General features: G+C 39.3%; 2 protein-coding genes and 2 non-coding genes across 5 annotated transcripts in view; 3 read left to right on the top strand and 1 right to left on the bottom strand.

Annotated features, from left to right (window-relative positions):
- The window catches only part of MPI (mannose phosphate isomerase), a 22,313-nt gene extending 17,555 nt beyond the window's left edge, over positions 1-4,758 (top strand). The window contains exon 8 of the mRNA XM_063091396.1: positions 4,216-4,758. Within this exon, the coding sequence (XP_062947466.1) occupies positions 4,216-4,236 (21 nt within the window). The 3' untranslated portion in view covers positions 4,237-4,758. The remainder of the gene's footprint in view (positions 1-4,215) is intronic.
- LOC134373513 (cytochrome c oxidase subunit 5A, mitochondrial) lies at positions 1,907-16,985 on the bottom strand. 2 transcript variants are annotated; one of them, XM_063091401.1, is made up of 5 exons: positions 16,771-16,985; positions 9,440-9,556; positions 7,223-7,344; positions 3,987-4,110; positions 1,907-2,060 (listed from the first exon to the last, which is right to left on the bottom strand). In XM_063091401.1, exons 1-4 carry the CDS (start codon positions 16,868-16,870, stop codon positions 3,997-3,999), a joined length of 453 nt encoding a protein of 150 aa, XP_062947471.1. In that variant the 5' UTR covers positions 16,871-16,985; the 3' UTR covers positions 1,907-2,060; positions 3,987-3,996. The 2 variants fall into 2 exon arrangements, with proteins under 2 accessions (XP_062947471.1, XP_062947470.1); XM_063091400.1 differs by having other exon boundaries at positions 3,963-4,110; positions 16,771-16,981.
- Positions 5,920-6,036, top strand: LOC134374150 (U5 spliceosomal RNA). Its single transcript, XR_010023026.1, has one exon. It is a non-coding gene; the product is annotated as a U5 spliceosomal RNA (small nuclear RNA).
- Positions 6,496-6,598, top strand: LOC134374177 (U6 spliceosomal RNA). Its single transcript, XR_010023052.1, has one exon. It is a non-coding gene; the product is annotated as a U6 spliceosomal RNA (small nuclear RNA).

Below are 16,985 nucleotides of genomic sequence, written 5' to 3'. Positions count from 1 at the left end.
CCAAATCCCATTTTGCCACCTTACAGCTACATTTATTCTGCCTTCCATCAGCTGGTAGGACAAACTGACATCATGTAACTCCTGAGGGGCTATCACTGGAATTTCACAACATCTATGTAGTATTTTGGCCAAAAATGTTTAACTGGGTTTTAATAATGAGGCAACAATCAGGCAGAAGCAGATTATAGGACATTCTACAACACCACTGGCTTGGACTCTTCAGCAATATGAACTGTGTATACTTTATGCCAAATTTTTTGAAGCATAACAGTATTGTGGTTATGTAGGAAGAAAAAGTCCTTATTTGTAGACATCTGTTGAAGTGTTTGGGGTGAAGCGTCACATCTGCAACTCAACTTCCAAATGGTTGAGAAAAAATGCTGACTTTTAAAGCTACACATTAGACTGCAAAAATAAGTCCTACCTGTTAAAAAGGGAAGGGAAGGAAAAAGCTAGAGACCCCATTCTGCTAGGGTAGAAGCCTCACCCATCCAAGTCAAGCTGTGGAAGGATCCTCTTAATTACCATCTACTCTCTTTAGGTAGAGCCAGAATCCAACAAGCTAAAAGATGTACCTACTTTCTCCAGCACAGCAAAAGAGTCAATCCAATTTGACTAGTGGGTCTGTGTTTGAGGGTAAGATGGGGCACAGAAACATGTGATAGGAGTAAGAAATTTATCATTCCCTGTACTGGCCAGCCGCTTCTCCCCACACCAAAAAAATGGTTTAGACTGTGGTGTTATAACATCAAGGTCAAGGGTTCAGACCCCCACACCAGCCAGCTGCAAAAAAAAAAAAGGTTAAGATGGTAAATTTTATACTATGTATATTTTATCACAATTTTTATAAAAGCAAACAAAGTAGCCATAGATATGGCTATGACATAGACATGCAAATGAATGATTATAGCTACATTCCAATAAAACCTTGTTTATGGACACTAAATTCTGAATTTCACTTAAATTTCATATGTCATGGAATATTTTTATTGATTTTTCACACATTTAAAAATGTAAAGGGCCGGCCCGTGGCTCACTCGGGAGAGTGCGGTGCTGATAACACCAAGGCCACGGGTTCGGATCCTATATAGGGATGGCCGGTTCGCTCACTGGCTGAGCGTGGTGCTGACAACACCAAGCCAAGGGTTGAGATCCCCTTACTGGTCATCTTTTAAAAAAAAATAAAAAAATAAAAATAAAAAAATTAAAATGTAAAAATAATTCTTAGCTTGTGGGCAGTACGAAAACAGATAGTTGTGTTATGACACCAAGGTCAAGGGTTAGGATCCCCTTACTGGCCAGCTGCCCAAAAAACAAACAAAACAAAAACAAAATATGTAGTGGGCTGGATTTGGCCCATGGACCACAGTTTGCCTGCCCCATCTTAGAAATTAAAAAAATATATAATATCGGGCCAACCCCGTGGCGCACTTGGTAGAGTGCTGCGCTGGGAGCGCGGTGACGCTCCCGCCGCGGGTTCGGATCCTATGTAGGACTGACCGGTGCACTCACTGGCTGAGTGCTGGTCACGAAAAAAACGACCAAAAAAAAAAAAAAAAAAAAAAAAAAAAAAAAATATATATATATATATATATAATATGTGCAAGTTAAAAGGTAGGGCTTATTTTTTGCAGTCTAAAGTGTAGCTATAACAACCTGTAAGAGATTTAAAAATCAGCATTTACAAAAAGCTTATCACAATATCCATGTTTCTAATAATGCAGATGACTGACCTAGCCTGACCAAAATTTAGAAATATGTGATATAACTGACTTTCATGTCAGATGGTTTCCAGAGAATTAAAGCAGTTCTTTCAGCATGTAAGAAGGCAACAAAACTATGAAACCAATGGCCCAATAGCATCTTATTTTTTGATTCTCAATGCAAACACATAGAACAAACTTAATTTCAGTTCAAACTCATTTCCCTTTTATTAAAGTCCAAGCTACCATTACATGGTTTGGTACTCAATAAAAGAAAACTTGTTCAAATAAGGTAATATGCTCTCCTCGGTATTTCCAGGTGACTTTAAAATCAAGTAGTCATAGCAATAAATCCATCTGTAAGAGAACACACAGAGTTAGCCAGAAAAGAATAAAGGTAGAAATCTTATTAAAAATAAACTTTAGAGCAAAAATCCAGAGAAATCACTGTCTCTCTATAGCCTTTGCTGCTTTTAATCCTGCCTACAGACAACTCACAAGGGACTAGCTTGGTGATTTTTTCATCATTTATACCACTGGTAATTACTGGATTAGTCTTTTCCAAACAGAAAAGTATTTGGTAATTGGCTTAAAAGAAAAAACAAAATTTTTAAATATGTTACTGCAGCTAGAATATATCCTATATAACAAAGATCTTCTGAACCCCTTGGAATAATACTTGGTAAAATTAAAATTAAGCATAAGAGTTTAAACAACCTCTCAAGAGTTCAGTAAAGAATAAACCACAGACAAGAGCTTCAAAAATAGACTAGGAGGGCTGGCCCGTTAGCTCAGTTGATTAGAGCGTGGTGCTGACAACATCAAGGTCCAGGATTTGATCCCTGTACTGGCCAGCTGCAATAAAACAACAAAAAATATAACTAGGAAATCCTCTATTCTGAACCCCTAGTTTTCTCCAGGTACTCACAAAAATCTTTAATAACACACAAGAAAACCTTTCCATGCATTATAAAAAATGAGCTATCTGGGGTCAGCCCGTGGCTCACTTGGGAGAGTGTGGTGCTGATAACATCAAGGCCATAGGTTCGGATTCCTATATAGGGATGGCCGGAGCATGGTGCTGACAACACCAAGTCAAGGGTTAAGATCCCCTTACCGGTCACCTTTTTAAAAAATAAATAAATAAATAAATAAAGAGCTATCTGACTTCAGTGAGGTTGTGCTGGTGAGGAGTGAGCGAAGGTAAAATGAAAAGACCACTGCTTTAAAGCAAGCTTTAAAAAGAGATCCCAAAAGTGGATTACAAGACCTTAGGCATTTTCTGCTTAGTTTGTCAGTAGGAAGACTGAATGTAGGGATTCATTGAGTTCTGAGGGTTTTTGGTTTTTTTTCCAGGCAGCTGGCCAATACAGGGACTGAGGTTTTTTTATATGTGTTTCAATGGGTGTTGATGAACAATATACTAACCAGGCTCTTTGCTTCTTTATCTTCTAAGGGATCTAATATTAGCTCCTTCTACTCTTATTGAAACTTTTATGTTTTATAAGATACCAGATGCATGGCACCAGTAAGCCAGACTTCCAGGGCTCACATCACTGGCTGTGTGACCTTAGATAAGGTGAGTCAGATTCCTCATTAGTAAAACACTAAAATGGGAATAATTATAACAATTTTAACTACCTCGCAGGACTGTTGAGGATTAAATGAGGTAATATTTATTTATAGAGCACTTAAAACAGCACCTGGCACAGTAAGAGCTATATACACTATAAGTGTTTATTAAATTTAAAAAAAAAATGAGTTACTGCTTATAAATTTTGTGTCTTATAAAAATTCTAACTTGGACACACAAAAACAAAAGCATCAAATTAATATAACCCTGCTGTTAAAAATAAAATATAAACAAATACATGTATGATGAGCACCTTGTATGCACTGGGTTACTAATAGGTTGAGAGGATAAAGGACTGTAATTAAGGAAGGGCACACAGAAGGCTCCAATTCTACATGAAACCAGTCATTTCTTCGGGGGAAAGGGGGGCACAACCAAAACCAATGTGGCAAAATAATATCTAAAAATCTAGGTGCAGGTACATAGGTTCACTATATTATTCCATATAGTATTCTTTATGCTTTAAATATCTTATATACATATTTTTTAATTAAAGAGGTTTTTATACTTGCCTTTATACCAGTAAGAGAACAATAACAACTAGAAACAACTTTAGCTCCTTAAATTTATCATCATTGGTACTTTCTAAATTTCCCCACCCGCCCCTCCCTGGATTCTTCTCCTACCTTGTTCAGTGGTGTGTTGCTTACCCATGGGGATTTACACTTTGTCAAGGCCCAGTTCCTCTGGAGTGGAGATTCCCAGTTCATTTAAAGTTGGTCTAAGTTCCTGGATGACATAGGGGTAGATTTCCTTATGAGGTCCTGCTTTGTCCTGATGGCAAAGAGAATATTCACATTTAACTCTCTGAAAAGCCATATCTATTAACAAACTGAACTTAAGAAAGCTTTTCTTTTCTTTCCTTTTTCTTTTTTGCAGCTGGCTGGTCCAGGGATTTGAACCCTTGATGTTGGTGTTATCAGCACTACACTCTAGCCAAGTGAGTTAACTGGCCAGCCTGGGTCATCTACTTTTAAGTTAACACATTTGTTCAGTAAAGAGGACAACTTAAATAGGCACTGTTCAAGGTAGGTTTTTAAGATACCTTGAGAATAAGTAAGACAATTAGACTAAATCCAGAAAGACCATTTAAAAGCCTGGAATTACTGGAAAAGAAGGTGGTGATGACAGAATTTTGTGAAGGTAATTAAACATGCCCAGCAGACAACAGGAATAATTAAGTTAACACATGAAAAGTTTTTTAATTTGCCTCCAATTTGAGACCCTAACTGAATTAACTACCAGTGCTAAATGGATTGATAGCCTACAGAACCCTTAATTATCTTACCTATTAAAGATAATGTAATGTCACACTTTACCCCTGACAGATCTTGAATTTCTTTCTTACAGACCATGTCTTTTCATGGAGTTGCACTTAGAGAATACATATATCCAGGGCAAGAGAGTTTTGACAAATACACACTATAACATATAATTATACCTGTAATTAAATCTGTATTGTCACAAGGTTCCTGAAGGGCAAATATTAAAAAGTCAAATGAACTAAGAAGGTGCTAAGCTACTATTCTTTTTTTTGGGTGGCTGGCCAGTACAAGGAACTGAACCACTGACCTTGGTGTTACCAGGCCACACTCTAACTGAGCTAACTGACTAGTCTAAGCTGCTATTCTTCTGTCTTCACCAAATTCTAGGTTTCTTATGATATTATGATATATAAACATGTAGGTTTTCATCCACGGTTCCTGGCTCCTCAAGGCAGGACACTAATCTTCCCCTATCTCTCTGTCTTGGAGCTGGCCATAATGAAATTCAGGAACTGGCCAGTTAGCTCAGCTGGTTAGCGCATGGTGTTATAACACCAAGGTCAAGGGTTTGGATCCCTGGATCAACTAGCCACAGAAAAGGAAGGAAAAAAAAAAAAAAAAGGAAATTCAGAAGGGGTCCTGTCCTATACCCAGAAGCAAGGAATGCTGCACAGAGAGGCCAAGAAGAATCTGAATAAACAGCCCTTGCTGGGTTTCCCCACTCAGTCTATTAGTATTAGATCACACGATTTTTGTTCAATCACATTTCTACATGGTTTGTTCATATTTCAATCGTGCCTATGTAATGAAACTTCCATAAAACCCCAAAAGGACAGGATTCAGAAAGCTTCCAGATAGCTGAACATATGCACGTTCCTAGAGGGTGGCATGCCCGGGAAGGGCACGGATGCTCCCTACCCCTTCTTCCATACCTTACCCTATGCATTTCTTCATCTGTATCTTTTGCAACATCCTTTATAATACGTAAATAAGTTATTTCCTTGAGTTCTGTGAGCCACTTTAGCAAATTAATCTAACCCTAGGAGGGGGTCATAGGAACCCTGATTTATAGTTGGTTGGTCAGAAGCACAGGTAAAACAACCTAGGGCCTGAGATTGGCATCAGAAGTGAGGGGCAGTCTTGTGGGACTAAGACCTCAACCTGTGGGATCTAACGCTATAAGCAGTGTCAAAATTGAATTGGAGGACACCCGGTTGATATCTGCTGCAGAACTGATTGCTTGCTTACTGATGGGGAGAAATCCCCACACATTTGGTGTCAGCAGCGTGTTGTGGGAGAGTACAGAAGAAGCACATTGATACTCTGTTTTCTCTTCATATCGTATAAAACTTTCACCTGTTACCAAATATTTCTGTGGACAGCAACAACTCTGAGCCTTAAACCAATTTTTTGAGGCCTTGTGTGTAGCAGGGCTACATTAAAAAAAAAAAAAGTACTTTGGCTTGTTTATTCATATATACTAGTTTTGATAAATACTTACCATAACATATAATTATATCTGTATTGTCCCAAGGTTCCCCAGAGGCAAATATAAGTCAAATGAATTAAGGAAGTGCCAAACTATTCTCCTGCCTTGAACAAATTCTAGGTCTCCTAACTGTATTTTTCAAAATTAAAATGCTTAGAAAAAATAAAAACAAAGAAAATAAATAATTAATAAATTAAATTAAATTAAAATTCTTATTTTAAATGTAGTGTATTATTCTGTATGTTCATTACAGAAAAAAACAGAAGCTATAACCAAACAAGAGTGAGGGAAATTAGTATATACCTTCCTACATTTTCATTTATCTATCTGTATTTTTAAAAAATAAGCAGAGTTCACACCACAAAAACTGTTTCATAATGTTCTCCAGTTAATATGACAGAAATAGTGCTGGCTTTGGCAGCACATACATTAAAATTGGAACGATACAGAGAAGATTAGCCTGGTCCCTGCACGAGGATGACAAATTCATGAAGCGTTCCATATTTTTATAAGTCCTACATTTGGTCCTTCATTGGTCCTACCTTTCTAGTCATGGTGAATGTATTTTGTGTACTATCCTCATATAATAAACTTAACTTCCAAAAACAAATAGAACAAAAATTACACAAATATGTTTAATGTCAAACACATTTCTACAATACTATAGTTGTGCAGTAATAACTGGTTCTGGGAGCAGTTAAGGAGCCACTAATAATATTTAATTTCATATTACAAATAGCAAAATGGCAAAAACTCTTTGTAGATAAACCTTTGTACACCCTTAATTATTTCCTTAAGATAAATTCTCAGGCTGGCCAGTTAGATCACTTGGGAGAGTATGGTGCTGGAAATACCAAGGTCAAGGGTTCGGATCCCCATACTGGCCAGCAGCCAAAATAAAAAAATTCTCAAATGGAACTGCTGAACAAAAGGTTATCATGCACAATTTTAAGGCCTTGCATAAATGCTGCCAAATTGTCTTCTAAAAGATTGTAACTGCAACGTATATTCCCTCCAGCTATATAAGAACTAATTTAGGTTTTTTAACGTATTCAAAAACACAGAATATGCGGATACCTGATCAATGACCCACCCGCTTCCAGTACAATTTTAGTATTGTAATTTCACTGACCTTAACAACCTCTAGGATGCGAACTGCACTAGCAAAATCATTTAATCGTCTGCATGCCCGCAAAGCAGCATCAATAATTTTGGGTTCTGGAACCAGATCATAGCCAACAAGCGTGTTCATCCCTGTCAAATTAAAAAGAGGGGCCATGTCAACCAGGAATATTCTCATTTAAACTACAATTTAGTTTAAATCAGATACTACAATCGGCATCTGTATCTATATCTATCTATATATGTATTTTTTAAAGACAGGGACTCACTGTGTTACCCTGGCTGTAGTGCAGTAGCTACTCACAGACGCCATCCTGTACTGATCAGCACAGGAGTTCTGACCCGCTCCCTTCCCAATCTGGGCTGATTCACCCCTCCTTACACAACTTGGTGGTCCCCTGCCCCTGGGAGGTCACCATATTGATGCCAGACTTAGTATGGACACTTGATTCACATAGCACACTACAGCCCAGAATTCCTGGGCTCAAGCGATCCCCCTTGCCCCAGCCTCCCAAGAGGCTGGGACTACAAGTACAAGCCACCATGCCCAGCTAGTTATGTATATTTTTACTGAATCACAAACGTGGGATGTTACCTGTTTGGGCCTCTATTATCTATAAAATCAGAGAATGTATTTTTAACAAATTCTAGATGATAAGATCACAGTGATCTTCCAGTCAATTAGTGAAAAGAAAGAACTACACAACACCATGAAGATTGAAGGAAAAAAACCCAAGTATTTCCTTAAATGTTAACACTACTTTCAAAATAATGGGCTGCTTTCTATTCAAACAAGAGAGTCATTTTAAACTAGTATCTTTAATCCTTTGTACAATGTACTTATTTTGGATGCTTTAAAACAGATCTGATTTAGGGGCCAGCCCATGGCTCACTCGGGAGAGTGTGGTGCTGATAACACCAAGGCCATGGGTTTGGATCCTATATAGGGATGGCCGGTTCGCTCACTGGCTGAGCGTGGTGCTGACAGCACCAAGCCAAGGGTTGAGACCCCCTTACTGGTCATCTTTTTAAAAAACAAACAACAACAACAACAAAAACACAAACCAGATCTGATTGGAAAATAATCTAAAAACAACCAGAGAAATCCTGAAGGACAGTTAATGAAGCCCAAATGAGGACATTAAGGAGATATTATAGAGAAACGTTAGTACACAGACTCATAAACATTCAACTAGAAAATGATTTGGCATGATTACTTTTGTATCTACACAAAATGACAAATCATAAAATTTAAGATTCTTAATGCAAACGTAGAATTACTGTTGTTTTCATTACTTCTGCTCAAGATTATTCAGTAAGAATTTCCCTGGTTGTAGCAAAATGGAGTCATTATATTCCTGCAGAGAAACTTAAAGCACTTAGGTTTCTTGCTTTTATTATTTTAAAATATTCAAACATGGGGCTGGCTAGTTGGCTCAGTTTGTTAAAGCATGGTGCTGATAACACCAAGGTCCAGGGTTCAATCCATGTACCGGCCAGCTGCCAAAAAATAAAAAAATATTTAAATAAACGACATCAACAAATATAATGCTAGAATACAATCATAGAGACTGAATTCTTGGTCTGAGATAAATTACCCTACACTTAAAATTAGTGACTAGTTTCATTAACAATACTTGTTAAATGTCAACCTGCAAATTTAGGAAAAACAAGTTCTAGCTTACTTAGACTGGACACTTATTCAGGGCAAGACAATTCATAACTGAGTATTAAAAAACCCCCAAACCATTACCCAGAGGGAAGGAGAACCAAATGACTGCTTGTGTAAATTACCTGAAAGGTACAAACATGTTAACTCTTGCTCACCTAGCCCTATCACTATAGTAGTAGTTTTCAATCAGGAGTGATTTTGTCCCCCAGGGGACACCGGGCAATGTCTGGAGACATTTTTGGTTGTCACAACTGTGTGTGTGTGTGTATGTGTATGTATCTAGAGGGCAAAGGCCAAGGATGGTGCTAAACATCCTGTAATGCAAAAGAAAGCCCCTTACAACAAAGAATTATATGGCCCAAAATATCAATAGTGCCTGCTTTAAATTCCTGCTTTATGGAAAACACTACAGAAGCTTTAAACTTCCCTAACTGCAAGTTGCATTATGATAACCAGTTTACATAATGTGTGTTTTCAAAATAGTTGCTTGCAACATAGTGGAAACAGTTCATATTTATACACCAAAACAGAAAAATATGTCTATGTTCCAATTACCTTTACGCAATTCCCAGGCATCTATATCTGGCTTGTTGAAGTATGTCACCCAGCGAGCATCAAACTCCTCATCTGTCTCATTTGACCCATGAGAATAGCAGCGAAATGACTGGATAACTACAAGGAAGAAAAAGCAATAACTTCATTATACAAAAATAGTACTTGATATATCTTGTTCAATGCATTAAGTTTTGTTTTCTCTCTTTTTTTTTTTTTTTAAGTTTTTTTGGTTTTTAATGCATTAAGTTTTGAATCAACTATATGCATAGTGGCAGAAAAAATATTCAGCAGGTCAAATGAAATAAATCTTATGTATTGATATAGAAAGATATCTTTAAAATTTTCTACCAAAGAAAAGCAAATAGAACAAAAAATATTATATAGGTATGTTTATGCTTCCCTCTCTGACCCATGTTGTAATACTAGTTTGAAATTAACAGTGGTTCCCTTTTGTTTATTTGTTTTTTAAATGGTTAACAGTGGTTATCTTTGGGAGAGAAAAACTTTCTTTCTTTCTTTGTGCTGCTGGACAGTACAGTAGTCCAAACCAGTGATCTTCGTGTTATATGGCTGTGTTCTAACCAACTGAGCAAACAAGCCAGCCATTCCTTCCTTTCCATACTTTCATATTTAAATTTTTACATTTTTAATTCCTAATTCAAAATGTCCATTCTATTTCTTAAGCAAAAAAAAAAATTTTTTTGGCAGCTGGCCAGTGTGGGCATCTGAACCCTCTGACCTTGGTGTGAGCAGCACTGTGCTCTAACTGAGTGAGCTAACCACCAGCTCCTGAAGCAAATTTATAACATATTTTACTGCTGGCTGATTGGCTCACTTGGTTAGAGCATGGTGCTGATAACATTTTTTGACACTTTTAAAAAACCTCATGCTCTCCATTATATTCTAAAATAAATTGCACATCCTGACAAAGCAATGGTAATTTAAAAAATTGTTTTATCAAACTACATTCCCCTACCTGGAGATTTTGATAAATCCCCTATGGAAAAACATGCCCTTTGATCTATACCCAATGCAAAAAAAATACTGCTTTAAAAGATTTCTAAGAAGGGAGATTTTTAATATAACACTGCTAAGAAAACAGGACACACAACCATTTTCATGTTTTTTCCTGCCGTTAGCATTCTGTTCCCAATCAATATACCCTTTACAGTGTAGTATGAAATGCCTTTCCATTTTTTCTTTCTGCTTGTCAAATGGACACCGAATTGGGAGTCAGAAGATCTGGATTCCTTCTAAAGAGTTTCTGTAACAGGTGGGGGTATAGGAGGCAGGAAATTTTATCTTTGGGTCTTAGGATGCAGTACAGTCTAGTGATCAAACACCTCTGGGCTCTTCACTCTCTCTCATTATTTGATCCTGAGAAAATTAACTCAAATTTCATTTTCCTAATCTGTAAAATGAGGATACCACCACTTTAGTAGATTAAATTTGAAAGCAGGTCACACTTTGCACAGGGTTTAGCACCTGGTAGTTACTCAATAAATGATAGCTATAAAGTAACTGTTGTCTAAAAATGTCTTAATTAGGGGCTGGCTGGTTAGCTCAGTTGGTTGGTTAGAACTTGGTGCTGTAGGGGCCGGCCCATGGCTCACTTGGGAGTGTGGTGCTGATAACACCAAGGCCATGGGTTCGGATCTCTATATAGGAATGGCCAGTTAGCTCACTTGGGAGTGCCTGCTGCTGAAAACACCAAGTCAAGGGTTAAGATCCCCTTACCAGTCATCTTTAAAAAAAAAAAAAAAAAAAAAAATTTTGGTGTTGTAACACCAAGGTCAAGGGTTCAGATCCCCATACTGGCCAACCACGATGGACGGATGGATGGATGGATGGATGGATGGATGGATGCATGGATGGATGTATTAAGTAATCTCCGAATTATGGAAAACATACTTTATAGAATAAAACATACTTTGAATCACATTTTCTTTTTTTTTTTTTTTTTGTCGTTTTTTCGTGACCGGCACTCAGCCAGTGAGTGCACTGGTCAGTCCTATATAGGATCCGAACCCGCGGCGGGAGCGTTGCCGCGCTCCCAGCGCAGCACTCTACCAAGTGCGCCACGGGCTCGGCCCTGAATCACATTTTCTATTGTCTGTTTTAGCCAAACTTGGTATAATTTCTAGTTTGTTTTTTTTAAAGCCTTCTTAACAATATTTTTTTAGAAACCTCACCCAGAAACCTCTAAACACTATAGTTTAAGAATATTTGGAAAGCCGGTTAGATCAGTTGGTGAGAGTGGTATTGTTAACAGCAAGGTCAAGGGTTTGGATCCCCTAAGGCTATTTTTCCATCTTTCCACACCCCCACCCCCCTGCAAAAGAATACTCTGAAATTTAAATGTTAGAATATCCTATATATCCTTAATGTAATAACTAGCATGAAGAACAGTGGGGGAAAAAAAGAAGAAAACACAAATATGGGAAACTAGTCTGTTCTGGAGATGGACTGTCACTGCTATATCAAGTGAAATGATTCTCACTTAAATTACCATTTGTGCCTGTAGCAAAATACCTGCCATTAGTCCCACACAGTCACATCACAAGTCCCAATCTTCCCACATTAGTCTCACAGGATCATACCATAAGTCCCAATCTTGGATTGCATAGATAATTTAGGTCTAAATTACCTATATAATCCAAATTATCTATCCCAGAATGAAGATATGTATATAAATGGACTGAATGTGGACATGTCTTAATTTCTATGACAAGAAAAAAGAATGGTTTTCTAGACCTCAATGTATCTGATAAGTACAAACATTGAATCAAAGCATCAAAGCTACATGGATATTTAATAAGCCTTACACAACTAATATTTACATTTAATATATCAGAATGTATAGATTACAACAACTCTCTAATCCACTGTCATCAAGAATTTATAACCTATCTTTTTCAAAAACTAAACTGAGTAGTTAAAGTGCAATTGTAAAACAATGTGACCACTTTGTAAGGCTGTTTAAGCAGTTTCTTTCTTTCTTTTTTTTTTTTTGTGACCTGTAAGGGGATCGTAACCCTTGGCTTGGTGTGGCCAGCACCGCACTCAGCCAGTGAGTGCACCGCCATCCCTATATAGGATCCAAACCCGCAGCCTCAGCGCTCCCAGCTCCGCTGCGCTCCAGGAGCCGCACTCTCCCAAGTGAGCCACAGGGTCGGCCCTGTTTAAGCAGTTTCTTATCAGGTTAAACACACACCTACCATATAACCCTGTAATTCCACTCTTTAAGTATTTACCCAAGAAAAATGAGAATATATGTACTCCCTCCCCAGAAGTAATTATTAAGTTTACCTTTCCTTCTACCCAGAAAAGTGTTTCATAATAATAACCAATTCCTGGGCCGGCCTGTGGCTCACTCGGGAGAGTGTGGTGCTGATAAAACCAAGGCCACAGGTTCTGATCCCATACAGGGATGGCTGGTTAGCTCACTGGGTGAGCGTAGTGCTGACAACACCAAGTCAAGGGTTAAGATCCCCTTACCGGTCATCTTTAAAAAAAAATAATAATAAATAATAATAATAATAATAATAATAACCAATTCCTTTTGCTTACTGCTGAGCATGAATTTAACTAGATAAGTACCAGCTTTGTTTTCTAACTGAAAAAGATGACCAGCAACTGCAAATCCAAGTCAAGGAGATCATAATCTTCAATGATTTGATCACCTCTCTTCTGTAAACCAAATTATAGACTGGTTGAATCTGAAAAAATTTTTTATTAAAACAACTGTTTAGAATACCAAGCATGCACTGGGAACATACCTCTCTTCAAGGAGGGCGAAAACAAACTCTTCTACATGGTATAAATTTTATTCCTAATTCTAGTAATGGGTTGGGCAGAATCTATTCTCTTAGCTATGGACATGTCCCCCATAAGCTTAGCATTTTTTTTTTTTTTTGTAATATATATAGGCATCCTTTCCATACACACACCATCCCACTTAAGTAGAGTCGGCCTTCCACATCTGTGGGATCCACATTTGTGGATTCAACCAATCATGGATCAAACATGTATATTTTAAAATTGCACCTATATTGAACACGTATAGACTTTTTTCTTGTCATTATTCCCTAAACTATACAGTATAACAACTATTTACACAGCATTTACATTGTATTAGCTATTATAAGTAATCTAGAGATAACTTAAAGCATAACAGAGGATATACATATGCTGTATGCAAATACTACACCACTTTATATCAGGAACTTGACCATCCACAGATTTGGTATCTGAGGGAGGTCCTGGAACTGATCCCCCACAGATACGAAGGGATAACTATGCAGCATTTCCACATAGCTTTTTTTTTTTTTTTTTTTTTAAAGATGACCGGTAAGGGGATCTTAACCCTTGACTTGGTGTTGTCAGCACCACGCTCAGCCAGTGAGCGAACCGGCCATCCGTATATGGGATCCGAACCCGAGGCCTTGGTGTTCTCAGCACCGCACTCTACCGAGTGAGCCATGGGCTGGCCCTCCACATAGCTTTGAGGCTTGTAAGGCCAACTATTCTGGAAAACAATTACTCAGTGCTTTTATACAACCTGAAGGTTCCAGAGTAGGAAAAGGGAAGCTGTTGTGAAAAACAGGGACATTTCGAACAAGCTATTTCTAACACTGCTTTTTGGCATTCGGTTAAACGCTCTATTTAAAATAAAAATTAAAAAGTAAATATATTTTAAAAAACAAGGGGCTATTAATCCCTTGGGTTTAAATTAAGTCAGATGACTTTCCATTTAATAATTAATCAGCTCGGACAAGGCCCAAAGGATGGACATTTTGATGGTGGTAATTCTAGGAATGAGGGATGGCAGCAAATATTGTGAGGAGCATGTTAACAAGTTCAACTGCAGGGTTACTAAGACTGTTGACGGTGCAAGGCTTAAGACCAGCCTTGGACCTTGAGGGCCTAAAGTTCAGAACCTGGAAATGTGGGAGTGGTGCAGAAAAGAAGGTTGGAAGGTAATAGGAAGTGCTGCTTAAATTGAGCACTGCACCAAGAGAGAGAAAGCTCCTTCCACCCATCCAGGTCTTCCCAGCTTGCAGGGTAAAGCTGTAGAAGCCAGGATTTCAATTGTTTTAAGAGCTGATCAGAGAACCCAACCATTAGTTAAAACATTTAATCACAGGAGTTACTGCGAAACAATTATGTTTCAAGTTGGAGGCTTCTTCATGAACCAAATAAGGAATTTGAGTTGCTACTTAAACAGAGCCAATCTGAAGCAACCCCTTCAGACTTCTTCAATATACTCTCATTTAACTTGGATAGCCTCATCCAAGAACCTTAACTCTTTTTTACTTTCAATCTCATAAAATCTCTTCAGTCTCATACTGATAACAAATCCCAACCTATAGTATGCAAAAATGAAATACACTATAACAAAGCATTTGTGCCAGGCAAGGTGCTAAGAGTTACATTATCTCACTTAAACCTCACAACTACCCCAATTATGCTGATTTTAGAGATGAGGCAACTGAGGCTTAAGAAGATTAAGTAACATATCCAAGGTCACACAGAAAGAGCTGACACCACTTGTAACCAATACTGACTCCTTGTGGCAAATATTTAGGTCTATGGGACAAACACTTAAAGCTTTCGGTTTATAAATCATACTCAGGAGGGAGAACAGAACACCTAAACCACTGAAAAAAGAAGAATCTCCTTAATCTGTGGTTTGCCAAAAACCTCTGCCACTTCCCTGCCATAAAATGCAGCAATTCTTTTGAAGAGGTCAACAGAAACCTCCCAAAATGTATCTATATGAAAAAATTTAAATAGTATTTGCTACTTTGGCAATTAGATAAGAATCAAAAAACTACAAAATCTGACAAGTATCAGGATGGGCCAAACCTAACAACTATAGCTAAGAAACATAAAATGGTTCCACCACTAATGAAGTAGTCAGTTTCCGAAGGTGGGCCTCTGTTTCTTCTTCTAGAAGAAATAAGATGGTCTCCATGGTCTCTAAAGTGCACTCCAGCCTTACTGTTCTATGATAAATTATAAATGATAAAGTCTAAATCGAATGAAGTGAAACATTCTTAGGGCCAGCCCGTGGCTCACTCAGGAGAGTGTGGTGCTGATAACACCAAGGCCATGGGTTCGGACCCCTATATAGGGATGGCTGGTTCGCTCGCTTGGAGAGCGTGGTGCTGACACCACCATGTCAAGGGTTAAGATTCCCTTACTGGTCATCTTTTAAAAAAAAAAAAGAAAGAAAGAAACATATTCTTTAGGTTCTTAAGTGTCTAGTTAAAAAAAACCCAAACAGTTAAGTGAACAACGTTATTAGTCGTTTGAGTTTCTGAGTTATGTTTAAATAAACATGCACAGGAGCTAAATTTCATAATGTAGCAGATGTACTGCCATCACAGACCAAGGTCAAAGTGCAGTTACTGCAGTGAAAAGTACAGTGCTGCCGTACTGGCCAGCCGCCAAAAAAAAAAAAAAAAAAAGGACAGTGTTGGATACAAAACTTCCCAGAACATGTTAGCGGAAGGCAAAGTAAGAGACAAGAATTTGCAGCACATTTTATACTACAACCATCAGGATTCTAATCCGAAGGGGAAAAAACCATGAAGCTTTGCCATGTTTGTAAAGCCCAGCACTCCTAGGACTGTGGTACCCAATTTTCGAAACAGTAATATTCTTATCATAAGCTTATCAATATTCAGGCTCTCTTCCAGATGGGAGAAAACAATCACACGTGTCTATTTTAAATGTGGATGAATTAGAACGTGGCATAGCAGTCCCTAAAAATGACAGAACGGCTGTGAAGGTGACACACAAAACATTAATCGAGAAATGCCTGCTTTAAAAAAAAAAAAAAAAAAAAGGATACTGTGTCCTTGGAGACGCTGGGTGCGGATGGCGGTGCCAGGGTCCCCGGAGGGGCCACCCCCGCCCCTACCCTGAGCGGCGCGCCCCGAGGCTCAATGTCACCTTCGCCGAGGCGCTGCAGGCCGGCGGTGGCCACTCCCGGTCAGTTGGCCACGGGCTCGGGGCCGGGGCATGGTCAGGCCCGGGGGCCGAAGGGGAGCGCCGCGCCCCCTCCTCGGCGCCCTCAGAAGGTCCACACCTGACCCGACGGCGGTGCCCGCGCCAGGAAGTCGCAGAAAGGGAGACCCCAGGGGCGCGCCCTCATGTCCTCCACAAACCGAGGCGGCGGCCAGGGCGGTCCGCGGTCACTGGGTTCGGCCGCCGGCTCTCAGGGCAGAGGCTAGGCCGCGGGGGGAGCCTGCCCTCGAGTGGCGGCGGGGGCCAGGTCACCGCAAGGACACGCGGGAGCAGGCAGTTGCAGGCAGGGGCCTTACCGGCGGCGGGGCCGGGGGCCAGGGCGGGGTGCAGGAGACCTCCAAGGCCGGCCCGGGCGGCTGCGGCTACGGCGCAGCGGCGGAGAGCAGCGCCTATCATAATGGCGATGGAGTGGCTCAGACTAAAGCTGAAGAGAAGCCGGGTGTGAGCTCGCGGGCCGCTCCGGAACTCGCGGGGGCCGGACTCACGCACGGACGCACGGCGGGCGGAGCGC

Source organism: Cynocephalus volans, chromosome 3 (assembly GCF_027409185.1).
Source record: "Cynocephalus volans isolate mCynVol1 chromosome 3, mCynVol1.pri, whole genome shotgun sequence".
Lineage (NCBI taxonomy): Eukaryota > Metazoa > Chordata > Mammalia > Dermoptera > Cynocephalidae > Cynocephalus > Cynocephalus volans.
This window is presented reverse-complemented; position numbering and strand designations above follow the sequence as displayed.

Excerpts from the sequence above, each read along its gene's own strand:
- LOC134373513 (XM_063091401.1), bottom strand. The coding sequence starts at position 16,870 with ATGATAGGCGCTGCTCTCCGCCGCTGCGCCGTAGCCGCAGCCGCCCGG. Across the intron at positions 7,345-9,439 it reads TGCCTGGGAATTGCGTAAAG|GGATGAACACGCTTGTTGGC; the intron begins GTAATTGGAACA and ends TTAATTTGACAG. Across the intron at positions 4,111-7,222 it reads GCATCCTAGAGGTTGTTAAG|GACAAAGCAGGACCTCATAA; the intron begins GTCAGTGAAATT and ends CTTTGCCATCAG.